Source organism: Nyctereutes procyonoides, unplaced genomic scaffold, assembly GCF_905146905.1.
Source record: "Nyctereutes procyonoides isolate TBG_1078 unplaced genomic scaffold, NYPRO_anot_genome, whole genome shotgun sequence".
Lineage (NCBI taxonomy): Eukaryota > Metazoa > Chordata > Mammalia > Carnivora > Canidae > Nyctereutes > Nyctereutes procyonoides.
In genome coordinates this window covers 7,258,951-7,284,776 of record NW_026575020.1, presented here as the reverse complement: position 1 = coordinate 7,284,776, position 25,826 = coordinate 7,258,951, and the positions used below count along the sequence as shown (strand labels likewise).

At 51.8% G+C, this 25,826-nt stretch overlaps 2 protein-coding genes across 6 annotated transcripts; one reads left to right on the top strand and one right to left on the bottom strand.

Moving 5' to 3' along the window:
• Nucleotides 1-4: 4 nt before the first annotated feature.
• Nucleotides 5-11,294, bottom strand: ABI3 (ABI family member 3). 2 transcript variants are annotated; one of them, XM_055330337.1, is made up of 8 exons: nucleotides 11,074-11,294; nucleotides 6,313-6,480; nucleotides 4,879-5,055; nucleotides 3,228-3,313; nucleotides 2,997-3,092; nucleotides 2,677-2,828; nucleotides 2,032-2,169; nucleotides 5-1,695 (listed from the first exon to the last, which is right to left on the bottom strand). In XM_055330337.1, exons 1-8 carry the CDS (start codon nucleotides 11,188-11,190, stop codon nucleotides 1,532-1,534), a joined length of 1,098 nt encoding a protein of 365 aa, XP_055186312.1. In that variant the 5' UTR covers nucleotides 11,191-11,294; the 3' UTR covers nucleotides 5-1,531. The 2 variants fall into 2 exon arrangements, with proteins under 2 accessions (XP_055186312.1, XP_055186318.1); XM_055330343.1 differs by having other exon boundaries at nucleotides 2,677-2,825.
• A 43-nt stretch (nucleotides 11,295-11,337) lies between these two features.
• On the top strand, nucleotides 11,338-14,535 carry GNGT2 (G protein subunit gamma transducin 2). 4 transcript variants are annotated; one of them, XM_055330416.1, is made up of 6 exons: nucleotides 11,338-11,473; nucleotides 11,716-11,872; nucleotides 11,974-12,012; nucleotides 12,888-12,996; nucleotides 13,808-13,929; nucleotides 14,372-14,535. In XM_055330416.1, the coding sequence occupies exons 5-6, from the start codon at nucleotides 13,846-13,848 to the stop codon at nucleotides 14,495-14,497; spliced, it is 210 nt and encodes a 69-aa protein (XP_055186391.1). In that variant the 5' UTR covers nucleotides 11,338-11,473; nucleotides 11,716-11,872; nucleotides 11,974-12,012; nucleotides 12,888-12,996; nucleotides 13,808-13,845; the 3' UTR covers nucleotides 14,498-14,535. The 4 variants fall into 4 exon arrangements, with proteins under 4 accessions (XP_055186391.1, XP_055186384.1, XP_055186396.1 ...); XM_055330409.1 differs by having other exon boundaries at nucleotides 11,339-11,473; nucleotides 13,832-13,929; XM_055330421.1 differs by lacking the exon at nucleotides 11,974-12,012 and having other exon boundaries at nucleotides 11,339-11,473; nucleotides 13,832-13,929.
• Nucleotides 14,536-25,826: the final 11,291 nt, after the last annotated feature.

Sequence of the window (25,826 nt, the reverse complement as noted above, 5' to 3'; positions counted from 1 at the left end):
GCGAACGGGAAAGACAAACCTAGTTTTACGACTCCCTTTTTCCCTTTCGCTTCGGTATGTCCCTCTGGGAGTTTCGGGAATTTTTCCGAGATCTGCCATCGCGGGGGGGGGGGGGCTGGGGGAGGGGAGTTCGGAGCCGTCCCTATCTATGCAGTTAACCCAGCTCGGCTGCCTCCCCCCAGTTCCACGGCAACGTTAAAGTCTGGAGCCTGGCTCCCCCGAGGTGGTGCTGGTGCGCATACCTGGGAAGGCAGCGGTGTTTCCAAAATCCGTGTCCTCCCAAGTGGGAGGAAGGGGTTCCCTGGCAGGGGAGAGAACACCTCCCGCGGCTTTAACTGCTGCCTTGAGCCGCGGAACCTTCCCTCCCCCAGTCTTCCGTTAAGGGGACTCCCGTCCCGAAAGCCTCCTGGCTGCCCCGGAGTCCCAGCCGAGAGAGGTGAAGCTCTCCACCGACTGCCTCAGCCCTAGATCTTGCTTCTTCTACCGTGCCCTTCCCCCCACCCAGCCACTACACCCTTTTGCCTCCAGCCTCCCTTCCCGCGCCCCACCCCCACCCCTACCCCCGCCAGCATTCCCCAAAGGAAAAAAAGCCAGAGGGTACAGTCGCCTCCTGGTGGTGGAACGAGGTAGCACTGTTCGGCTCGGGTCCGTCCAGCCTGGGACCTCGCAGCGCGCGACCGTGGCTCCTCTCACCCCAGCCTCGTCTATGCAGCAAGAGACCAGGAACTTTACCAAAGTCGCCCCGCGGGCTGGGCCCTCTGCGACCCCCCCCCGTATGGAACAGAAAGCCATGATGTTTTAAAGCAGAGCCAGCGAAAGCCAAGCCCCTCCTCCCTCTTTGGTGTTTTAGAGCTATAAAGGAGGTGAAGGGGGAAGAGCTGACTTGAGATCTCTCGCGCCGAAGTCTGAAGGGTGAGGGTGAGGCGATGTCGGCTCTCGGGGAGACCCATCTAAGGGTGGCGGGAGTTGGTCCCCACTCTGGGAAGAGTGCCCAGCTGGAGGCACCCAAGCCGAACTTCACACAGCAAACAACGGGCAAAAGAACAAGTCGTTGCAGAGGCGTCAGGGGTCTAGTGTCCAGGGCACACAGGACCCAAGGGACGGCAAGGGACTACTGCGGGAGTGTGTGGGGGGAGGCGGCGCAGGCAGAGGGGGCTCAATAATTAGCAGGAGCCTTGCACTCCCTCTCTCTCTGGCCCCCTAGCCTTGCAGGGCAATCACCAGGAGGTCATCAGAGTTTTATTCAAAGTTGGCACTTGCAGCTGGAGACCCCATCCTGCGTGGAGTAGGGTGTCCTCTGTGGACAAGATCATCAAACTCTTTGGCTTCCAGTTCTTTCCTGTCTGCAGCAGGCCTTTGGGTCCATCTTCTGTCTCTCCCCAGGACCCCTTCCCACCAAAAGGAGGGGAAGGGATAGGCACAGCTCACAGACCAAGAAGTGGGCAGCCCTAGTCTAGCCTTGACTGTGGGGCTGGCTTTGTATTGGAGCTCAAGGGGTGCCCGGATCGGGAGCCCAGAGAGCCCTCAGCTGTCAGCAGCTGGGCTCCACATAGTTCCCTGGGAAGAATCCAGTCCCGTCTGAGCTGACGCCCTCACACCAGCCATCTGAGTAGCGGCGTGTGATGCAGATGACAGTGCCCTTGGAGAAGGAGAGCTCGTTGTCTTTCTGGCGGGTGTATGGGTACAATGTCACCACTGCAGGATGGGAGGAGAGGTTGCCATGAGATGTGTCTCCTGCCCTACCATAATGCCAGGGAACATCTAGGGGGATGGCTACAGGGAGTAGGGCAGGAGATGCCTTCTCCAAAGCTCTTGGGACCGCCCCTGCTTCCCCACCTAGGTTAATAGTATTCAGTGCCAGGCCAGCTGCCTGTCTTTCCATCTTGGTTCACCACTCCTGGATGAACGTTTGGTCAGTTCATCAGGAAATAGGGAGGGGTGTGTGTGTGTGTATAACGGGCTCATATTCATACCGTTGCAGATTCTAGTGTAGAAGAGGAGAGGGGATCCCTAGTCCCAGGAATCAGGTACCTTTCTCCAAGTATGCAGCAGGGACCCAGCTAGGCTCTTCAGGCCCAAAGTCTGGTGGGGGCAGTGGTGGCAGCCCCAATTCATCAACATCCAGGGGTAGAGGAGGGGGCAGATCCAGGGGCGGGGGCAGCTCTGGTGCTGGGAGGGGAAGTAGAAAGCCTGCAGGTGTGGCACAGGAAACCCCCCTCCAACTGCCCCCAGGAAACTCCACTGTTCAAAATCCGGGCTCCAGCATCCACCCATTTATGTAATCTTTCTCCAGCCTGGGCCCATCAGGGTTCCCACCACAAGGCCTCTAGTAGGTTCTCAGTAAACACACAAATGTTGAGCGGTGTACGGTAGTCAGGCTCTGCCCCTCAGCAGGGTAACCCGCAGGCAAGTCACTGAATTAACCTGTCGGCCTCAACTTGCATCTGTGCGATCAGAGTGTGAAGGTCCTCTTAGGGTTTTTAAGTTAAGTGAAAAAAGAGACGAGGAGCTTGAACACAGAGCCTGGTGTAAAGCAGGCGCTAAATTAGCGTCCTTCCTCTCCTGTTACCCCCTACCTAGGACGTCCACTGAGCTGGCCGATCGGATGGGCGGGGGGACCTGGGGAACGTGAGCAGAGACCCCACAGGGGAGCCAGGAGGGGGCGGAGCTCCTTACCCGGCGGGGGCAGGGATACTTCCTCCAGCGGAGGGGGAGGCAGGAAGACCTCGGGGGCCGGTGGCGGGGGTGGGGCCATGCCGGAGAGAGGTGGGGGTGGGGGTGCTGCCTGTCCCTTGGTCGTGGAGCTCCCACCGACACCTTCGGCGCTGCTGAGGACCAGAGAAAGAGGGCTCGACTAAGTTGGGGGACCCCTTCCCTAACTCGGCATTACCCCCCCACCGGCCCCGCCCCTTCAGTCATCAGCCCAGGCCTGTGCTGCGAGTCGTCTCCACCCTAGTAGTCACCGTGACACCCCCACTTGGACTTGTGGGGCTCACCCTGCCGAGGCCAGGGAAGAGGCAGATGAGGCGGCGGAGAGTTTGCCCTCGGGCACCACTGGGAGCTGCACCGGCTCGGGGATCCGCGGCGGCCTCCTGGGGTGGGGGAGGGGTGGAGTTAGGGTGGGGAAGGAAGGCTTCCGGCCAGCGGGGTCAGGTGCGGGGAGGAGGAAGTTTGGCTCCTCTGCACTGAGGGTGGGGGAGGAGAGTTTCGGGATCTCGAGGCCTCACCCCAGGGTAGCGGAGGCGGGTGTCGCAGGCGCCTTGATGCTCTTTCGCGAAAGAGTCCCGGTCCGCGACAACTGCGTTGTCAGATCCTGCGGGGGAGCAGGGGGCGGGGTTGACGTCTATGGGGCTCCCCCTCCCCAGTAGCCCCCTGGTCCCAGAGGGGAAATGAGGGAGAGGCGGCCGCGAACTGGGAGGGAGCGCGCGGGGACAGCAAGTTCCCACTTCTACTTCCCAGCCCCCCACATCGCACCCCACCCCACAGCCACCCCCTCTTGCTGCTGCCTGGGCCCTGGGCCTCTGGTCGACCGCGGGCCCGACGGAAACCTGGAGCAGACGCGGTCTGAAGGCCACTTCCTCTGCACAGCCTAGCATCCGCACCTCGCACGCTCGCAGAGCATCTCAGTGGCCAGCTTGGTGGGCTCTAATCCTCATAGACCCCAAGCAACCCCAGGCGGGGCTGAGGAGTGGGCGGGAAGGTGGGGGGAAGAGGGGACCATCACACCTAGAGGTATACCCCTTCCATTTTAAAAAAATGATTTTATTCATCTATTTGGCAGAGAGAGAGCACAAGTAGGGGAAGAAGCAGGCAGAGGGAGAGGGAGAAGCAGGCTCCCCGCTAAGCAGGGAGCTGGATGCCAGGCTGGATCCCAGGACCTTGGGATCCTGACCCCAGGGGAAGGCAGCCGCTTAACCCACTGAGCCACCAGGTGCCCCCCACCTGTCATTTTGACTGGCCTGCAGAACCCGGCTTTGGGAAGCTCAGGACAGAGGGACAGAGCATTTAAAATGCACAAGTGGCAAGGGCCAGCCCACATTCGAGAGAGCACTTCTGTCCCTGGGGGGGTGTCCCTGAGCCTGGGCCCATGAGGGATGCTGTCCTCTGCTATACTCCGCTAGGCACAAGACAAGGGGGACTGAGCTGAGTCCAAAAGAATGGAAGCTGGGTAATGGGAAATCACTGGTGGGGAAGCCTGGTGACTGAGGGAGGGGAGTATAGTCTGTATGCTATGGTATGTTGAGGGTTTCAAGGGGTCGCTGAGATCCAGGGGAGCTTTAATCTCCCCTGGGATGTTGGCATGTGGGAACTGACTACATGGGGTTAGGGATGTGTGCTCTCCCACCTCTCAGGAGATGGGCGGAGAAGGAAATGCTAGTGGCATGCTCCCCATCTTCACCAGGCCTCTACGTTTTGAGTGGCTGCATCCCCACCCTTTCCCACCCAACAGCAAGCAGCTCTGGGGGGAGTGCTCAGTGCCCTGACCTCAAACCTCCAGACAGAGGAAGTTACTGTTCTCATGTGGCTGGGGAGCAATTCTCATGTACACCCTGACGCCTTCCCTTCCTCTCTTCCCCTTCACACACACACCCAGCCCCCGTGGAAAGGGGTGCTCAGATGCACCCTCAGCTGACCATCTGAGGACAGAGTAAAGGCCAGTTATGGAGGGAGGGGTCAGGAAAGACTTTTAAGGAGGGAGGCTTGGAGAGGAGGGGTCTCCTAAGGGTGATGGCTTCAGGGAGTGAGGAAAGATCAGGGAACAAGGCTGGATGGAACAAGAATGTGGATGTGGAAGAGAATGAGGAGGAGGCTGGGGAGAAGGGAACCCATGAAGCTGAGGGAATGGGTTGTGGAAAAGAGGAGGGGCCCTCTCTCTACCTTAATCCCATGGCCAATGTCATCCAGGCAGCCGAAGTTGAGGGGTCTCCTGTAGTAAGGCGTGAGGGGAGGGAGGCTGTCGGGGGCGATGACTTTCTGGCCAGGGGGCAGCCGCTGGACGGTGGCTAAGGTGCCAATCTCCCTTCGGGCCACCTTCTCCATATGCATATTCACCATCTGCCATGATAGGGTTTGAGGTGAGGGGGGGGGGAGTCTCCATACAGTGCCCCACCTCTTATTTTGTTTTGGCTTGGGTTTTTTTAGATTTTATTTATTCATGAGAGACTCAGAGAAAGAGGCAGAGACACAGGCAGAGGGAGAAGCAGGCTCCCTGCAGGGAGCCAGATGCGGGACTCCATCCCAGGACACTGGGATCACAACCGACGGACCTGCCAGAGCCAAAGGCAGGCACTCAACCAGTGAGCCACCCAGGCACCCCCAGTACCCCTCCTCTTACAGGAGGAAGAAGATAGAGGCTTTGGAGTGGGAGTCAGGACCATGGGAAGCAGTGAGGTCCAGAGAGAGAATAAATGTCCCCAGGGTCACACAGCATTTGGGAAAAAAGTTGCCAGGGGAGGATGGAGCCACTTTGGAGCAGCTTCCTGGTGGAAGAGAATGAGGGTTATTATTAGCTGATCAGGCGCCAGAGGAAAGGAGGAAACACGGCACCCCTGGGGCTGCTAGGAAGAGACCAGTGCACTCGGGTGGCTCAGAGGCAGAGGTGGATAATGCCTAGATGGTAGAGAACCGTGACTAGATCAACTTGTCTCTTTTGGGGGACAAAGAAGTGAATTAAGTTCCTCTTGGAATGTTCTGTGGGGAAATTCAAGACAGAGAGGGTGGGGACTCCGGTCTGCTGGGGTGAGAGTCACACCCTGCAGGGAACATGTGGGTGATGCACGGGCCAGGCTGCTGTGTGAGTGGATCTGTGCATGTGGTTGATGGGGCAGTTCCTCAGCCAAGGATCCAGGAAGGAAGGAGGGTGTGTATGCTAGATGGGCGGGAGGCACCATGGGGTGGTGGCAGTGCTCTCAGGGCTGAAGATGACCTTGCCAAGCAAACACTCTGGGAGGAGGACACTTATTAAGTCATTGCCTGTGTTTAGATAGAAACAAGTCCTCTTGCCTCTTTACCGTATGAGGCAGCCACCGTGATTGGTAAGCAAGTCCTGCTTGCTACCTGTGGGATAGAATTCAGGTAGAATTCAGAAAGAAAAAGGACTGCCTTCAAGGAGTTCCTAGTCTGGTAGGGCAGCAAGCCCAGCCCTGAGACATACCTACAGAGATAGGGAGGTTTGAAACTCGGGAAGTGCCAAGCTTCCATGGCCAAGTGAGACACTTGGAGGAAGGCGGGAGAGAGCTTTTGCTGGAGAAAATGTCTGAGTGGGGCCAAAGAATTGGAAGCCCACACAAGAAGCCCTCCCATACCCCTTACCTGGCCCAGTGTGTTCACACGTGCTTCCACCTGCCGCAGCGAGGCCGCCTGCAGGTCCAGCATACGCAGAGTATGTCCAGCCAGGTTGCCTACTTGGTAGGCCACGCTCGCCAGTGCCTGGGTGGTAAAGGCCATGGTCTCTTCCAGTGCTTTCCTCTTGTCTGTGGCCTGTAATACACATAGCTCTGGTCTGAGGACGGCCCCTTCCACGGGATCCGTGGGTAGGATAGGAGAGGGCATAGGGATCGTGGGAGAAAGCAGTGGGGATCGCGGGAGAAAGCAGTAACTCAAGATGTTTGACGTGGTTTCCATGAGAAAGACACTGTAGTAAGAGGGACTCGGGGACATTAGGAAAGCAAATCTGTGGCCCCAAGGAATGGGTGCAAACGGAGGAGGAGATCTCCGTCCTCGAAGAGTCCAGCTGAAGATTGACCCCACCACCTTTGGAGGACCTTTGGAAATCAAGGGTGAAGAGTAGAAAGGAAAGAGGAAGGCAGTAATTTCAAACTTAAAAACCAACCCAATCGACATCAGGCCCTCTGTCCTAGACCTTCTTACTGGAATCTGGGAGTGAGGGGGAGTGAGGGTGATGAATCTGTGCCTTTAAGAGCTCCCCAGGTGACCCCTGTGCTCCTTTCTCCAGTCTGCAGAATAGTGTTTGGGTACCAATGATCTAGTCCATTTTATAGATAAGGAAATTGCAGCCCAGGGAAGAGGGACTTCATTCATTCCTTCCAGTAGCTTCCCAATACGTGAGAATAAAATCCAGACTTCCAATCAGGGCCTGTATAGGGTCCCCACAAGGCTGACTCTGCTTTTCTCTCCCCATTCTCCTCCACCACTCCCTCTCACTTCCTCCCCTCCAGGCACATTTGCCTTTAGGTTCCTGTTCTCCATCAAGTTAAGATTGTTTCCACCTCAGGGCCTATGCACTTGGTGTATTTCCTTCTAGAACCCTTATTATTAAATCTCAGCTCCCCAGAGACACATTTCATCACCACCCTAAGATTGCCCTAGCCTACATCTGTATTGGCTCTCTACTATACTTACCCTGTTCTCTTTTCCTCATAGTACTTAGGACTATCTATCAGAAGTGATTTTTCTATTTACTTCATTATCTACCCCCCCCCCATACTAAAATGTAAGCACGGTGAGGGCAGAAAGGCTGTCTGTTTTACTCTGTATCCTACCCTGGATTAGTGCCCAACACACAGATGATACTTAATAAATATGCATTTGTGAGTTAATGAATGTGAAACCTATACTTTCTGGGCATCTCCTTGCTGCATGCCAGGCACTGTGCCAGGCAGGGTCACACTGCCAGTCAGCAGTAAAAGGGTGGGAAAGAACAGCTAAAGACAGAAGAAGGGGTGTTTTTTTTTTCAGTACCAGATCAGACTAAGGGCTAGAGCAAAAGTTCTCTGGCCATTTGGTTCCCTAGGCAGCTTCCTCATCTCAGGTCAGATCATGGAGCTGCTGCAATTTAGCCTGTAGCCTTCTCTAGGGGGGAGGGAGGAGCCCAGGGCAGGTCTGGGCCAGGCCCGGGCATGGACAGACAAGGCTGCAAGCAGTGTCTTCGCCAAAGACCCCAGGTGCTCCCTAGAGCCTGTCAGTGGAGAGCAGACCTAGAACCTATCAGAGCAGGGTGCTTCCACTGGAGCCTGAGCCAAGCTGAAGTCTAAAGGCAGGCCCCAAAAAAATAAATAAATAAATAAAAATAAAGGCAGACCCAGAACCTTCTGGGCAGCCCTGCTCTGCTTTTCAGTTCCAACAGCTAGGTGCTCATTTGCATGCAATTTACATTTCATCAGCATATGTACCCAAAAGCTTCAGAAAAGGCAAAGAAATCAACCCAGGATGTTTGAACCAGAAAGAACAGGTCTTATTCTAGTTCAAAACCATTCTTCTTCTTCTTCTTCTTCTTCTTCTTCTTCTTCTTCTTCTTCTTCTTCCTTCTTCCTTCTTCTTCCTTCTTTCTTTTTCTTCTTCTTTCTTTTCTTCTTTCTTCTTCTTCTTCTTCTTCTTCTTCTTCTTCTTCTTCTTCTTCTTCTTCTTCTTCTTTTTTTTTTTTTTTTTAAGATTTTATTTATTTATTTATGAGAGACCCAGACATAGGCAGAGAGAGAAGCAGGCTACCTGCAGGGAGCCTGATGGGGGACTGGATCTCAGGATCACACCCTGAGCCAAAAGCAGACACTCAACCACTGAGCCACCCAGGTGTCCCCAGCTTAAGACCATTCTTTAATAGACAAGGAAAGGAAAGCCCAGAATGGGGTAGTGACTCCTCCTCCTTTGGTCTGCACCCAGACTTCCTAGCTTGCCTCATCAGTGCTGTCCCCTGGTTGGCCTGCCATATGGAACTGTCAGCCCAGATGGTCCGCTTGGGCCCAGCTCCAGGAGCCTGGAGCTGGATACCTACTGACCCCTGGTTTGGGGCTTGGCCCAAAGTTAGGTCCAGAGGTACAAAAATATGAGATCCATTGTCATAGCTGTCTGCTTATTCATCATGCAAATTACCTTGTCTGTAAACTCAATGGACTCTGACAGAGAGAGCTCTGAAGTCAACCCCAGCCTGCCTCCCCCCATTCCCCATGGGCTTCCTGCACCTGACTGGGGTGAAGGGAGGGGCTGAGGGAAGGACGGGGGCGGGGGGGGGGGGGGGGGGCATGAGAACCAGGCCTTCTTTAACGGCAGTTCTGAGAAGTCATCCAAACCCTTTGAAAGCATTTGCTCCCCAGACTGAGATCCTCCCCTGAGAGGCCAGGAAAGGTAACTAAGGTCAATTAATTAGTGTTCTGCATGAAGGAAGCCGGAGCCCGGGGACTCTGACCTGGGGCAGGGCTTTTGGTGATTTTGCAAGGGCAGCTTCACCTCACTAGAATTGACTTTCATTATCTTTCATCCTTCCGACAAATGATGATGATGATAGTAATGGTCATAGTTTCCATGTATCCTGCCCTTCCTAAGTGACAGGCACTGGGCTAAGTGCTTTAACACATTTTCACATTTAACCCACGTGACCATGGTGAAGAGAGAGGTGTAAGAATCAGAGAGTCAGCTTGCCATGGGTCCTGTAGTTGGTTGGTGGCAGAGATGGAAATTGGACTGGGTCTTTGTAATCCTAAATCCTGTGTGCACACACTGTGTATGCAACAAATGAGAACCCATCTGGAAGAGCCTGGAGCTGTGCAGAGTTTACCCAAGAAATGGACAGAACTGCTTCTCTCCTTGTCTGTAGAAGGCTGCCTTCCAGCACCACGAGAACCGGGCTGGTTTACAAGCCATAGTCCATCTCATCCCCAAGCTGGTCGGTCATTCAGCATCTACACCAACAGCAACTATTCAACTAGAGATTTGGGGGTGGGCTCTTGAGTCAGAGTTCTGGGTTCGAATTCAGACTCTGCCACTAGCTTAGGGACCTTGGGAAAGTGAGTCAATATTTCTGAACCCCGGCCTCCTGCTGTGGAGTGGGAGTGCTTCTCCCCTCTCTGGCTTGGGGGAGGACTAAAAGAGGCCATGTGGGCAACAAGCCTGCCCAAAGGAAGGGTGCAGAGTGTTCTCACTGGTCTCATCACTGACTCCCTTTAATCTGCCATTTTCCCATAAGCACTTGCTACTTTCATTTTTTTTTTTTCAACACTCTTACTGAGCCAGGAGGTCCCCCGGGGCCTGTCAGTGCAAATAAACTGTCTTTAAGTCATACGGCATGTCAGGCAAGAGGTAAAGAGGAGGAGAGGAGAGAACCGGCTTCAGAAGTCAGGAGGCTGATGCTTAGCTTTGCTACATCCAAGCCATTTGACCTTGGACAGTCACCTTGCCTCCCTGTGCTGCTGGTTCTTCGTCTATGAAAGAGGAATAATAATACTTGTCTCATAAGGTGCTTACGAGGATTAATGGGAAAAAACAACAACAACAACAAAAAAAACAGGTGCTCAATTGTTGTTGAGTTTCCCTCCCCACTCTTCCCTTGATCTGGGAATCTTTGTTCATGGACCTGAAACCGCTACACAATTTAGGAAAGTTCTAAAAAGTCTCAGTTGTCAGGGCATCTGGGTGGCTCAGTCGTTAAACATCTGCCTTTGGCTTGGGTCGTGGTCCTGGGGTCCTGGGGTCCTGGAATCGAGTCCCCATCGGGCTCCCCACGGGGAGTCTGCTTAACCCTCTGCCTATGTCCCTGACTCTCTCTGTGTGTCCCTCATGAATAAATAAATAAAATATTTAATAATAATAATAATAATAAAGCACAGCTGTCATCTTTTTGTTGGTAGACAGCTCCCAGCAGTCACGTTGTCCATCCCCCTGCCTCTGTGCCTGACACAGCTTAGTCTGATGTCTGTCCACTCTCGCTCAAATATCAGGGAAAGGAATCTCCCCCTGGTCCCTCTCAAGTTCATGACACTGTCCAGGAAGTTCAGAAGGCCCACCTAGAGTCGGCCTGCAGATGCAGTAATGATGCCACTATTTGTTTGGGGACAAGTCTGGATCTGAGCAGGACCTGGGAGGGAGACAAAGATAGAGTGAGGAGCGCTAACAGGATGGAGGTGTGAGGCTCCAGGAGAGGCAGCGGGGCACGGTAGGGCTGGGTGGCACGGGGTCAGGGCTGAAGTTTGAGGGGAACAGAATGAACAGGATTTCCCCTCTGCACCCGGGCCGAGCACCTGTCAGGGTGGCTCCTGCAGTCCTGCCTTGGAGGTGGGCTCTGGGCCTCTCGGGTCGGTGGTGGGAGGCAAGGGTGTCGGGGCCTGTGCCCACTCCGCCTACCTGCACATAATTGTCCACGCAGTAGTCCGCGACCCGCAGCAGGGAGCTGTGGTTGCCCCGCAGAGCCTCCCGGCCCGTGGGGATCTCGAACTCCTGTAGCTGCTGCAGCTCTGCCATGGCCCCCAGCCTCTGGCTGGCTCCCCAGGGAGCCCGCTGATTTTGTGCCTCACCCAACCGTTGATTGGTCGCTCTGCCTTACCCCGCCTCACTGCTTTTGGTTTCCTCTCCGTGAGAGACCCAAACCTGCTTGCAAAGGGCAGGCAGGCTCATTCCGGGACAAGAGGAAGTCAGTCCCTGCACCGTGGGCCTGTGCCTCTCTGCCCCCTGCCCAGAGGAAGGGGGAAGCCAGGGGCGCCTCTGGGGCCCAGCCCCCCAATCCCTCCCAGCAGAGGAAGCCAAGGTCGGGGCGCTGTGATTGCTCATGGGCCTGGAAAGGAAACTGTTGGGGGGTTGGGGGGGAGACAGAGGAGGAAGGGGACTGGCCTGCTCTGGGTGGGGGGTGGGGGTGGATTTTCCACTCATGGAAGGGGAGGAAAGGGCAGAGGGTGGGGGTTTCCTTGGGAAGCTCAGGGATGAGTCACCAAGGGCCTGGGGAGTGGAGGGTGGGTAGGATGTGGAGACCAGTCATGCTGGGGGCTGTAGGGCGGCGCAGCAACAATGGAAACCAGCCAATTCAGCAGCAAGAGGAATCAGCTCAGACACCAGGAAGACATCCAGAGGTCCCCTGAGAAGTGTAACCAAGCCTCTGAAGGGTTCCATGTAAAGAAGCCCTAGTCTACACGCTCTGTGCCTGATGGAGGTAAGACCAGCTGTAGCATGTGGGATTCCGATTAGACAATAGGAAGGAATTGGCTTTGAGAAACACCACATTCAAGTTTCTGATTAACTCGTTGGTTTTAGGAAGCAGCAGTGCATGGAGCACCAAGCTGTTCTCAAAAGGTATGTGCTCTATGTCCTGTATTCATAGGCAGTTGGCCTAGAGACTTCCAGGCTCTTGTCCTGATCCTAAAGTCATAGCACTCCTGGCTGTGAGTGGGACTCAGACCCCAGAGCAAGGCAGTCAGGATGGACTCCAGGCCTCCTTTCAGCCAGACAAAAAGAGGATCCTTTACTGACCATATTGATTATCTTAAGCATTTGCTTCTCAAGAGGGTCCCCTTGTCATGGGACAGGTGTCAGCCTGAGCAAGAGCTCAGTATCTATTAAACAGCACAGCCCTTGGATGGTCCTGGAAGGAGACCAAGAGAAATTTCAGGATGCAGCCTCTGTGCTCAGCAACTGGTGAGGGAGACCCACACTCAAGGCTCAGAAGGAGGAATGGAAGCCAAGAAGCATGGACATGGGCATTAGAGGTGGCCATGGCCCCACGTGTTGATAGGCACAGCATCCTAAGTGAGGAGTCCGTTTTTATTGAGTAAGCGAAGGAAGACTGAGCTCAGCAGAACCTTGCACAGTGTAATCGTGGGGCTCCGATGGGAGACACAATGGCTTCTTGGGCGAGGGAAGTTAGGAGCTGGTCCAGGACTTGAGTCACTGAGAAGGCCAATCTCAGAGCTGACTCAGAGGTAGCGGAGGGGAGGGCTTAGAAGAGAAGGAACAGGGAGGAGAGAGTGAAGAGGGGGATGTGTTGGGTTGGAGGGTGAGAACTGGCTCTAAGCCAGAAGGGTCACTAAAGGAGCAAGGCGGGGGGGGGGGGGGGGGGGGGGGCAGGTGTCTGCTCCAGTGGCAGGGAGGGCTTGGAGGCTCAGGCCAGTGGATGGGCTTAGAACCTTGAGCCCATGATCAGCTTAGGCATCAGAGATTTTGGCTTCCAGACCATCTGCTTTATCTGAAGACTTTGAGCCACTGAAGAGCTGGGACGCTCGAGCACCATCTTACCTGAGTCGGGGACAAGTGACTTGAATACACGCTATTTCTTGGCAGGTAAGAGGGGCTGAGGTTGCACTGGGCTGGGATTTAGTCTTAGAATTACTGAAGTTGGGCACTCGTCAGGCCTTCCTGATAATCCTGTTCTGATGATGATGATATCAGTAACTATAATATTAATAGTAAATATATTATTCATTATGTGCCAGACAGAGGGTTAAAATATTTTACATGCATTATTTTCTGAGGACTTACAAAAAACTCACACAAAGTAAGTACTGTTCTTTTTTTTTTTTTTTGACACCCAAATCTCTTTTATTGGGGGGCACTGGGGGCGGGCCCAGGGCCCAGGTACTGTTCTTATACTAATTTTGCAAATGGGGACACTAAGCCTCAAGGAGGTTGAGTGACTTGCCTAAGCCTCACAGCTTGGAAGTAGCTGGGAAGAACCCGGATCAGAACTGGAGGCTGGCAGGCTCCAGAGCCTTTCTCTTAACCACTAGGGTACACTCTCCCCTGGCAGGACCTGCTGTTTCCTAAAAAATGTCTACCTGTGCCACTATGTGGAACAATAACTTGGCTTCCCAAATCTGATTCACTGAAAAAAACTCCTTTTCTCTACCTTCTCCATGCTCTGATTCCTGCTTCGTCCCTAGGCAGCTCCTTCTCCAAGGGCACAGCCTGTGCCTTCCCCACCAGACTGGGGGCATCCTCTCCTCCAGAGCCTGGACTCCTGATGGGGTCGGGGTGGGAGTGAATCTATGGTGTGAATATGCAGAGCCTGAAAGAGGGGCTGCACAGGGAAGGGGGTGGAAGTTGAGGTGTGAAGGGTGCAGGAGGGAGCTGCCCAGGGCATTTGTCATCCCAGCTGCGGAATCCTGTCTGGGAGCAGGTCTCTGGGGCAGGATGGCCCAGGAGCTAAGCGAGAAGGAGCTACTGAAGATGGAGGTGGAACAGCTGAAGAAGGAAGTGAAGAACCCAAGAGCTCTGGTAAGCCTCCTCCTCCCTTCCCTGCCCCTCTTCTCCATCTCATCCTGGTCCTCACCGAGCCGAGACCCAAGGGGAAGGGACAGGCCCGCAGGGTGGTGGGCCTCTCCAGACAGGCAGAAGGAGCAGGAGCAGGAGGTGCCTCTGGGACAAGGGAGGAGACAGAGGGAGGCCAGGACTTACCCCCACGGAGAGCACGGAGAGCACGACCCACCGTGCAGCCTGGAGGCGCAGCAGGTGCCTGGCCCAGCAGGTCCCTGGCCCAGCGCCCCTCAGCCCCTCAGACGTAAGAACTCACCCCCCACTCCTGCCTGTCCCTTTCTCTCTCTCCTCTCCAACTTCGGTTCCATCCTGTCTAGGACCTGTTTTTTGTTTGTTTGTTTGTTTGTTTGTTTTTATCCCGACAGACAATCAAGGGCTGGAACCACCCTTTGTTTTCTCATAGATTTCCAAGACAGGAAAGGAAATCAAGGAGTATGTGGAGGCTGAAGCAGGAAACGACCCTCTCCTCAAAGGCATCCCTGAAGACAAGAATCCCTTCAAAGAAAAAGGTGGTTGTTTGATAAGCTGATGGCCCTGGAGCCCCTCCCCCTGGAAATCTGTCCCTGCTCAGCCCCCCCCCCCCCCCCCCCCCCCCCCGCTCTGCACCAGGAACCGAGCTTCCCAGGGACACCCAGGGACCCCGGGAATCATCCCCTTCTCTCAGCCACAGCCATGGCATGAGTAGACCCCTGGCCCATGCCCTGGGATCCACTCCCCACTCCTACCTTCGGCTCTCCTCTACTCCACCTGCTGGGTCACCACTGGCCCCACTCGGAGGACAGCTTCCCTGCCTCAGCAGCTGGCACCTTGTGTGGTGGGATTCGAAGAGCCCTGAGACCCCAGATGGCAATCCTTAGAGACATTTACTCCTCCCCGAAGCCGGGCCATCTTTCCCTCTGCACTCTTCCTAGGACCCAGTCTCTTATTCAGAATAGTTTGGGCTGAGGCCCAGACTTGGGGGGTCCTTTTGTCCCTCATCTGCAGGTCCAATCCTGTGGTCATCCTCTAAAATCACTTAGATCACCCCAGAGGGCCTGAGGCCAAAAGAGTCTATAAAGTCACAATGTCATGATTGATTTAATATTATGGAGTGTCTGTTCCTTGCTGGGTACTAGGACGAGAAGAGTGGCAACACAAACATGGCTCATGTCATATTGTTTAGCAGAGAAAAATATGGAGCAAAATAAGTGCCACTCTGCGGAGAGGACCATCCAGGGTGGTGTGGAGCCCTGGGGCGAGGTCCCTGTGAATTGCTGCAGGCCAGTGAGCCATGGGGTGGAACCAGGCAGACCCAAGAGGAAGATGGAGGGAAGACTTAAAGCACCCAATGAGCTCAGCTAAGGACTCTGTTCTGCACTGATTGCAAGGGGAAGCCTAGGAGGGGGTAAAGCAGCCAAGGGACAGACGGGATTTGACCAGAGGGAGGGAGGCCAGATCCTGCTAAGGAGGGCGCTGATTCCTGGGCCTTGTTAGCAAGCAGATTATAGTCTTACAGAACCTCAGAAGTGTTGAGGGAGCAGAAGGCAAGCTAAGCACAAAGCACTAGCTGACACCCCGCCACTCTCAGGTGGGATGTGTGTGACATTCCTCAGGCACTCCTGGCTGCCCTAAGGCTAAGGGAATGAAAAACCAATTGTTAATTCATAGAGATTACAGTCCTGCAAGACAAAATGTCTTAGTGATTTACCAGGGGAAAAATAACCCTTCTGGAAGTTAGGTTATTGATAACCTAACTTCCAGAAGGAAACTCCCAACTATCTTACTGTTAATGCTTTACTAGAGGGAAAAACCATCTGAACTTGATGATGGCAAGGCGTCTAGTATCTTGTAGGCCCTCTTTAGCATACAAAAATTCTTTTGAAAACCTTCCTTTTCCTTACTCCCAGCTCCCAAGTATATAATCAGTCACCTTTCACGACCCCCTGAAGTTGGGCACCTGGCAGCTCTTTCTGCCTACGGGTCCTGTCCCCGTGTTTGAATAAAACCATTTTGCACCAAGGACGTCTCCAGGATTTTTTCTTGGCCATTGGCTCCGGACCTCACCCCACCAAACCTCACCTACATCCCAAAACTACATCACAAGGACTCACTTGATACAATGTGTTCAGTGCAAAGTCTGTGGGGAGGATGAGGAGGACCCAAAGGAGGGCAGCCTAATCCAGCTGAATGGATGAGTTGCATCCTAGAGGGAAAAACCGATAAAAACCTCTAGAAGAAGGTGATATCCAGAGCTGAATCGTAAACATTTCAGTTGTAAATGGGTCGATACATGGCAAATCTGGTTGAAGTGGCTTAGACATGAGAAGAGGAAAGAGTAGGAACCAGGGTTTGAGTACACACACCTACCAGGTTGGAGTGGAAATGTCCTAGGAGGGGCCTAGATCTTTGGAATTCACTTCTAGAGGTGGGGTTGGAGGGGAACAGAGGGGTCTTCGTGTAATCCACCTTCACCTGCTGGGAGTGACCTGGCAATGTTTGCATTGGTGCACCTGGATGGCTCCATGGTTGTGTCTGCCTTTGGCTCAGGTCGTGATCCCGGGGTCCTGGGATCCAGTCCCACAACGGGCTCCCTGCGAGGAGCCTGCTTCTCCCTCTGCCTGTCTCTGCCTCTTTCCCTGTGTTTCTCATGAATAAATAAATAAATAAACTACAAAAAAAAAAAAAAAAGAAGGAAACTGAATTCTGACAAGATTAAAAGGAGAAAGAACGAAGGCAGACTAGGAGATGATCATTAGATTGAGGGAATGGCCGTCTTAAATGTAGAGTGGGAGGTGGGGTGAGAAGTTCTTTGGGAAATAAAGTTTTCAGATCTTGACATCTCGCTGAATGATGGGTGAGGGAGAGGGAGTTGTCTGGGATGAAGAGTTTCTGGTTTGGGAGATGACTAGATAGACTGAACCCAAGCATGTGAAAATAAGCCTAACACAATGCAGTGATCCACTAGAGCTGCCAACTTGCCGCAGGTCCCAGTCCAAGGTCATGCCCAGGCCTACTGGAGAGGTCATGGGCCCCTGGTGAGAATCCAGGCTCTTCTGGGGAGTGTCCAATGCTTTCCCAATTCCCTCCTGAAAATGCCGTCCTGACCCCAACTCATTCTGCAATCTCGAATAAATTCAGCCAATCTCATTATCCTTGGGAAGGAAAAGAAGAGGAATGAGGAAGAAGAGATTTATTTATTTTTAAATTAAGATTTTATTTATTCATGAGAGACACAGAGAGAGAGGCAGAGACATAGGCAGAGGGAGAAGCAGGCTCCATGCAGGGAGCCACCCAACATGGGACTTGATTCCGGGTCTCCAGGATCACGCCCTGGGCCAAAGGCAGCCGCTCAACCGCTGAGCCACCCCCGGAAGAAAAGATTTAAACAATGTTGGGGGGATCCCTGGGTGGCGCAGCGGTTTGGCGCCTGCCTTTGGCCCAGGGCACGATCCTGGAGACCCGGGATCAAATCCCACGTCGGGCTCCCGGTGCATGGAGCCTGCTTCTCCCTCTGCCTGTGTCTCTGCCTCTCTCTCTCTCTCTGTGTGTGTGTGTGTGTGTGACTATCATAAATAAATAAAAATTAAAAAAAAAATAAACAATGTTGGAAATAAAGGCAGAAGAGAAATTATTAAATTTCCTTACTACCTACAGCCCATTGACAAGTCCTTGAAACAGGCCGAGTGACATTCCTCTAGGGACTCAACTGCCTGGATGTTGACACTTTGCTAACAGGCAATAGTCAAACCTAGCCTGACCCATCCCCTCGCCCCCTAATCCCCCCACCCCCAGGATCCTGTAAGACTACAAATTTTTTTAGAAATTTCCTTTTTTCTACTCACCCCCCAGGATATACGTTGGCAGTCATCTCCCAAGCATATGGCCCACTGATTATATATAATCAGAAGGGCCTCGTGATTAGGACTTTATTAGATGGTAATAAATGACCCTTTCCTGACAATAGCCTGCCCCCTCAAGGTCCTGGAAACCCTGCTTCCAAAATTCCTTAGAGACTCAAGCTATCTCTAAACTCCTCCCAACTTGAAAGTATATAATGGGCCACTCCTCATGACCCCGAGGCAACTCTTTCTGCCTACAGGTCCTGTCCTGTGCTTTCGTAAAACCACTTTTTGCGCCAAAGATGTCTCAAAAATTCTTGGCTGTCAGTTTCGAACCCTAACGTCTTTCCTACATTATTAACATTATTAAATACAATAAATCTTTTTTTTTTTTAAATAGGGAAGGGTAAACATTCCCTCTGGCTCTAGCAATAAGAAAGGAAAAGCAGGTGTGGGCCACAGCCCTCAGTGCCTGGCCACGTGGCTATGGCTTCCTTCCACCCATCCAGGTTCTTGTTCTGTGACCTTCAGGTGGAATCTCAGTGATTGGGTTGTTTGGCCCAGCGGAGACCCTGACCTGACCATTATTCCTGAGGTGTTTGAATCCTGGCCAGGGCTCTGCCTACAGTAGCAGCTTCTTCTGCTCACCTTTTCTCAGGGCACAGTGCAGATGCTCCGGGTGTTCTGATGAAGGAGCAGAAGGCAAGTTGAGGACAAAGCACCAGCTGACTCTGCACGACCCGCCCCACCCCTCAACTCCCAGGTGGAACCTATAGGACTTCCTCAGCCACTCCTGGCTGCCCTAAAGCCAAGCGAAGGAAAAACAAATGCTTAACTTCTAGAGATTACAGTCCTGTAACTCCCTCAGTTTACAAACGTTTTAGCGATTTACAAGAAAAAAAGTGTTCTTATCAATAACGTAACTTCCTGAAGGAAATGTAGGTAAAATTAAATGTCCTTATAACTTGCAGCCCATTGACAAATACTTGAGGCAGGCAGAGTATAATGTTCCTCCAGGAAACTCCCAACTATCTTAATGTTAATGCTTTACAAGAGGGAAAAAAACGATCCGAACCTGACAATGGCAAGGCCTCCAGTATCTTGCAGGCTCTCTTTAGCATATGAAAGTTCTTTTGAAAATTTCCCTTTTCCTTACCACCCCCAACTCCTAAGTATAAAATCTGCCACCCCTCACAACTCCTGGGGCAGCAGCTCGTTTTGCCCATGGGTCCTGTCCCCATGCTTTCATAAAACCACCATTTTGCACCAAGGATGTCTCCAGAATTCTTTCTTGGCATTGGCTCCGAACTTCACCCCACCAAACCTCATCTACATTCCAAAACTATATCCTTCCCATAGCCTTTCTGTCCACCCCAAGGTGTGATAACAATCACAGGACCCCTAAGCCTCAAGTCAGTCATCGGCCCAATGCTCTGAACCCCTCATCTGTTTACCTAGTACCCAAAGGAGCCTCAAATGGCCCAGGGCAATCTCAGCTTCCACCTCAAAGGAATTATTTTGTGCCCCGGTGGCTGCATTCCTTCCCTGCACGCCCAGACCTTCACATTAGCAAATTGAGGGGATGAGCATGATAATCCTGAGGGTTGGTCGAGGGTGTGATCTAAGCCTACCTGTCCCCCGCCTCTGTCTCATAGATCCTGGGAGTTCATACTACCAAAGAAAAGCACCATGTGTTGTTACTGGTTCACTTCAGAGCACATACAGCCAGCTGTATGCCAGTTTCTCCCAGTTGGCACCAAACCAGGGCTTTACCAAGCCAGTCCTTTGCTCCGTAAAGCCAGCAGCTTCCAGATGATGGACATGTGGTGAGGTCAGCAAATCCTGTCCGTATTCACCCCTTGCCTTAGATTTATAGAAGACTTGCAAAGGCTAATACAGCAAGTTCCCATGTGCCCCTCAGCCAAATTCCCCTAATATTAACGTCTTCCGTAACCCTGATCCTTGTAGTAGAACTAACAAATTAACATTGGGAGGATTCTATGAGCTAAACTCCAGACTGTACCTTGGATTTCTCTAACTTTTCCACTAGAGTCATTATTCTGTTCCAGGACCTACATTCCACTTAGTGTCTTACCTATTTTTTTTAAAGATTTTATTTATGTATTCATGAGAGACACACACAGAGAGGGAGAGAGAGAGGCAGAGACACAGGCAAAGGGAGAAGCAGGCTCCATGCAGGGAGCCCGACGCGGGACTCGATCCCGGGTCCCCAGGATCACGCCCTGGGCTGAAGGCGGCACTAAACTGCTGAGCCACCCGGGCTGCCCTGTCTTACCTATTTTTTCAAGGAAGGGCTTTCTTTTTTTTTTTTTTTAAAGATTTTATTTTATTTATGAGAGAATGAGTGGGGGGAGGGGCAGAGGGACAAGCAGACTCCCTGCTCATGAGGGAGCCCCACGCAGGGCCCCATCCCATCTAAGGACGCTAAAATTGTGCCCTGATCCAAAATCAGTTGCTACAGCAACTGAGCCACCCAGGCGCCCCTAGGGAAGGGCTTCTACATGGGGAATACTATGGTCTAGGATATCGTGGTCACCTAGAAGACGTTTCATAAGTTCATAGACGGTAGCATTGGCAGAGACATGACAAGCAGGGAATACAAACTCGATTCCTGAATAAAATGCCTATTCCAGTGACTCTCTGTACACTCCATTGACCTGCCACCAGAGAACTGGCTGGTTGCCTTGAGGCCTGGGATCCTATTAGGGGCTCAGGGTTGCCATTGGTGGAGCTGTGCTGGTCTTGCTGAAAGAAAACTCTTACTGTTCTACTCACCCAGAACCTCTGTTCCTGCCTCTCTGGGGCTTTATTTCGCGAGCGCCAGTCCACCCAGGAGTCACCCTGTCTAGGTGGTTATAAAGAGCCGCTTCCACATGGGCAGACTTCTGGTAAACCTCTTCATAACCCTGGAATATTTTCAGTCTCAAACTCCCCCTATGGGGACCAGCCACATAACTCTCCCCAGATATCCTTGTTTCCAGGTTTTTCAGTTGGGTTCTAAGACCTTGATCCTCTGACCAGAACCTTAATTCCTCCCTGGGAATCAGAAGGAGGAATTTCCTTCCCGATTGACTTTTGGGGTCAGCCCAAGGAGGGTGGTTCCCAGACAGAGGAGAATCACTGGGTGCAGATGCTCAGATGTGATCAGGGCCTGAACTGGGAAAGTGGAGTAAGAAAGGAGAGGAGGTGATGAATTGGTGAAATAATTAGGAGGCAATATTTCAAGGCTTAGAGATTGCGTGAATGTTGGCAGGATGGCAAGGAAATGTCACTCGTGACTTCAAGTTTCTTTCTGGCATGACTGAGCAAATGGGGTGTCACCATTCAGAAGGCCCTTCTCACCAGGTGCTTCTATGTGACTCCCCTTGGCTTCCTCTCCCTCTTCTTGTACCCTGTTGAAAACCACTTCGAGGTGACAGCTGATAATATGGAAGGACGTGAGTCCATGCAGGATGGCTGTGTGGTTCAGGATGGGAAGAGCCCAATGATAGAGCTCAGAGAAGACAGTGACTCAGATGAAGTGGAGGAGGAAGGGCCATGGAAAGCCAAGCAGGGAGGATCATGGTGTGAGGAGGCCAAGCAGAAAGCAGTCCATCGAAATCTGATGATCCTAAAAAAAAAAGAAAAAAAGAAATCTGATGATCCTGAGCAATAAAATGAGGCCAAGTCGGGAAAGGGGCTCCTGATCTCTTGGTCAACTAATGTCAAGCCGAATAATTCTTAAATTCTCTGTCACCTTCCTTCCACACTCTTTCACCAGATTCCCAGGGTGGGATCCCTAGGCCTCAGAACTCGGAGGGGAGGGGAAGAGGAGAACAGCCAAATTTGACTAGCTAATTCGGGGCTCAGTGCCTGAGGCGGGCTGCAGCCCTAGTGCATCAGGCAGCCCAGCCCCTCCCCCACCCACCTGTCCTGGATTTCACCCTTGCTACCTGGAGGAGTTGTGGGTGGAAGGAAATGGGCTCTTGTCTGCTTGATATCTTGGTGCCTTAGGCAGAGGATGATTACCCAGCCGTGACCTCAGGGCCTCTAGGAAAATTGGTCAGAGCCCCCCTGGCCTGCCCCTACCCCAATTCCCTACCTGAGCTTGAGGCCCGGGAACAAGACCAGCTTTTCATGGGTGCGTTTGACATGTGCTGTCACATAGGGCCTCCGACTGAAAGGAGCCCTGTGCTTGTTTTGTTTTTGTTTTTGTAAGATTTTAATTATTTATTCACGAGAGACAGAGAGAGAGGCAGAGACATAAGCAGAGGGACTCCCCTCAAGGAGTCCAATGTGGGACTAGATCCCAGAACCCTGAGATCATGTCCTGGGCCAAAGGCAGACACTCAACCACTGAGCCACCCACCACTTTACCATTCTTTTTTTTTTTTTTTAAGATTGTATTTATTTATTCATTAGAGACACAAAGAGAAAGAGGCAGAGACATAGGCAGAAGGAGAAGCAGGCTCCCTCAGGGAGCCTGATGTGGGACTTGATCCCTGAACTCCAGGATCATGCCCTGAGATGAAAGCAGAGCTTAACCGCTGAGCCATCCAGGCATCCCTCACTTTACCATTCTTTTTTTTTTTTAATATTTTATTTATTTATTCATGAGAGACACACAGAGAGAGGCAGACACACAGGCAGAGGGATTAGCAGGCTCCCTGCAGGGAGCCTGAGGTGGTACTGGATCCAGGGACTCCAGGATCAGGCCCTGGGCTGAAGGTGGCGCTAAACTGCTGAGCCACCCGGGCTGCCCATGACTTTACCGTTATTTTCTTTTTTCCACTTTACCATTCTTCTTCTTCTTCTAATTCTTCTTCTTTTTTTAAATATTTACTCTTTATTTTTAAGGTTTTGTTTATTCATGAGAGACACAGGCAGAGGAGAAGCAGGCTCCATGCAGGAGCCTGATGTGGGACTCGATCCGGGGACTCCAGGATCACGCCCTAGGCCAAAGGCAGGCGCTAAACCACTGAGCCACCCAGGGATCCCCTTCACTTTACCATTCTTGATTGGAAGCTTGCTTTGTCATTTTTCTAGCTGCTGCTCTGAACTTACATGCTCAGATTGCCACTGGGTAGGTGACCCCTTGTGCTTGGTTTAACACTCTGCTTGAAATTCTTAATAATTTTTGAACAGGAGCCCCACATTTTCATTTTGCCCTAGTCCCCACATATTCCTTATCTGGTCCTGTGTAGGGAGGCAGAGGCTCCAGCCCAGTGGAGGAGGCAGGATGCTTACCAAGAAGCAGAGTATAAGGTGGGGTTCCAAATGACACCTTCAGGGGCGCCTGAGTGGCTCAGGGATAGAGGATTTGCCTTTGCCTCAGGTTGTGATCCTGGGGTCCTGGAATCAAGTCCTGCATCGGGCTCCCTACAGGGAGCCTGCTTCTCCCTCGGCCTATGTCTCTGCCTCTCTCTTTGTGTCTTTTATGAATAAATAAATCTTAAAAAAAAAAAAAAAAAAACCACGACACCCTCACCCTCCTACTCCCTGCCCTCCTTCACGGTCTCTGAGGCCTGGAAGCTGAGGTAGGAGAGGTGACTCTGAAGTAGCTTCTCAACATCTCTTTGGCGCCTCTGGTCACCCTCTTCCCTAGTGTGTCCACCCACATCCCTGCCCCCAGCCCACTGCTTTTGATTTTACGCTCTACTTTAGTCCTTAATTTATCAGCCCAAATTTTAAGCATCTTGAGAGTAGAAGTGGAGTCTTTGCTTTTTGTGTTTCCAACACCTTGGACATGGTAGGTGCCCAACAAATGGGTGTTAAATGACCGTGCAGGTCTCATAATTTACAGACTTTCTATGTGCCAGGCATTGTGATAAGTATTGTACACACATGATCCCATGCACAAATGAACAGACAAAGATAATACATCGACAACCCCTGGAACTGAGTGAGCATAAGGCATAAGCCGCAGACCTGGCTTCCCTGGTGGCCTGATGCTCTGCCCTCTTCTGGTGACTCTGGTCAAGGACAACATATGACTGCTGCTACCTTCTGAAAATTGCTGCCTTTGCGGGGACCTTCCTGGGAATAAAATCCTTGGGAGGGGCCCTTCTTAGACTGTTGGAGGAGAGGGAGGTTCCTTCTTGTGCTAGGAGGGATGGAAAGAGAAGGAAATGAGGAGAAGCTCTCAGAAAGTCTGGAGCCGGGAGGGAAAGGACGGAGTGGGGTGGGGTGGCGGTGGCCAGTTCATAAATGTTTTACTGACTGTGGGTTAAGAGCCATCAGTGAGTTATGAAATCAGTTTAGTAGATCGGGACCAACTTTGAGAAATCTTCCCACCTCTGCAGGTGACAAAGACCTTCGAGTGCCCCCAGGAGACTGCCAGGCATGAGAAGCTCACAACTTCTCAAGCTCCATTCTGTGGATGGACAGTGCGTATTGTTAGAAAGTTCTTCCAGAAGAAAGAAAGAAAGAAAGAAAGAAAGAAAGAAAGAAAGAAAGAAAGAAAGAAAGAAAGAAAGAAAAGAAAGTTCTTCCAGTTACCCCTCTAACTTCTGCCCACGGGTTCTCCTTTCTCTGCCACTGTTGCTACCCTTCAAGTTTTGCTTTCCTCTCCATATAAGCATGTGTTCCTTTCTCAAGAGTCTTAGCTTCTATAGTCCTCGCTATTCTAAAGGTCTTTCTAGCAATTATCATTATAGGGCTTATTTTGGCTCAGATGCCCAGAAAAGGACTTTTGTTTACTATTTTACTAGTCCTTGCCACACTGCTATGAAAAAGGCACTGTTGTCCCTTTTCCTTTACAAGTGAGGCTTTGAATATTTTTTTCTGGATTAGTTGAGATGTAATTGACATGCATGATTGTATAAGTTTAAGGTGTACCACACAAGGATTCGTTATACGCGTGTACTGTGGAATGATTACCTCAATAAGCGTACTAACACAGGCATCGCCTCATATAGTTACAATTTTGGAACATGTTTTTTTTTTTTTAAGATTTTATTTATTTATTCATGAGAGACACACAGAGAGAGGCAGAGACACAGGCAGAGGGAGAAGCAGGCTCCCTGTGGGGAGCCCACTGCGAGACTCAGACTCGATCCCAGGACCCCAGGATCACGACCTGAGCCTAAGGCAGACACTCAGCCACTGAGCCACCCAGGTGCCCCCAATTTTGGAACATTTAAATTGCTCACCCAGATGTACCCAGACAGTTAGTGGCAGGGTGAAAATGTTCTCCTGCAATGCCTAGAATTAAATCTGATCCTCTGAATGCCCTTGGGCTGGCTCAGAGTAGAGGATCTCTATCCTGATTCCCCAGTCTGTGGGCAAACTCTTCATTTCAGATTTCCTCGTTCGTGACCGGACAGAAACATGTCTCTATATAGGTATTGTTTTTCACTTCTCATGTTGAAAAAATACCACATACATTCAGAATAATGAATACAACATAATGTGCATTTTAACAAATTTTTGTTGTGAACAAGCTATGTGACCTCCACCAAGGACAAGAAACAGGATAACACCAGTATCAGGGTATCTGACCGGTTCAGTTGATAGAGCACATGACTCTTAATTTTGGAATCGTGAGTTCAAGGCCCACATTGGGCAGAGAGATTACTTTAAAAAATAATAATTGGGACGCCTGGGCGGTGCAGCCATTGGGCATCTGCCGTCAGCTCAGGGCGTGATCCTGGTCTGGGGATCGAGTCCCGCATCAGTCTCCCTGCAAGGAGCCTGCTTCTCCCTCTGCCTGTGTTTCTGTCTCTCTCTGTGTGTCTCTCATGAATAAATAAAATCTTTTTTTTTTTTTTTTAAATTTTTATGATAGTCACAGAGAGAGAGGCAGAGACACAGGCAGAGGGAGAAGCAGGCTCCATGCACCGGGAGCCTGACGTGGGATTCGATCCCGGGTCTCCAGGATCGCGGCCTGGGCCAAAGGCAGGCGCCAAACCGCTGCGCCACCCAGGGATCCCTAAATAAAATCTTTTTAAAAATTTTTTTAAAAATAATAATACCACTACCCCCAGAAGACTTGTTGCTGGCCCCTTTCCTTTTTTTTTTTTTTTTTTTTTGCTGGCCCCT

Excerpts from the sequence above, each read along its gene's own strand:
- ABI3 (XM_055330337.1), bottom strand. The coding sequence starts at position 11,190 with ATGGCAGAGCTGCAGCAGCTACAGGAGTTCGAGATCCCCACGGGCCGG. Across the intron at positions 5,056-6,312 it reads GTGTGAACACACTGGGCCAG|ATGGTGAATATGCATATGGA; the intron begins GTAAGGGGTATG and ends CTATCATGGCAG. Across the intron at positions 1,696-2,031 it reads TGCTGCATACTTGGAGAAAG|TGGTGACATTGTACCCATAC; the intron begins GTACCTGATTCC and ends CCCATCCTGCAG.
- GNGT2 (XM_055330416.1), top strand. The coding sequence starts at position 13,846 with ATGGCCCAGGAGCTAAGCGAGAAGGAGCTACTGAAGATGGAGGTGGAA. Across the intron at positions 13,930-14,371 it reads TGAAGAACCCAAGAGCTCTG|ATTTCCAAGACAGGAAAGGA; the intron begins GTAAGCCTCCTC and ends GTTTTCTCATAG.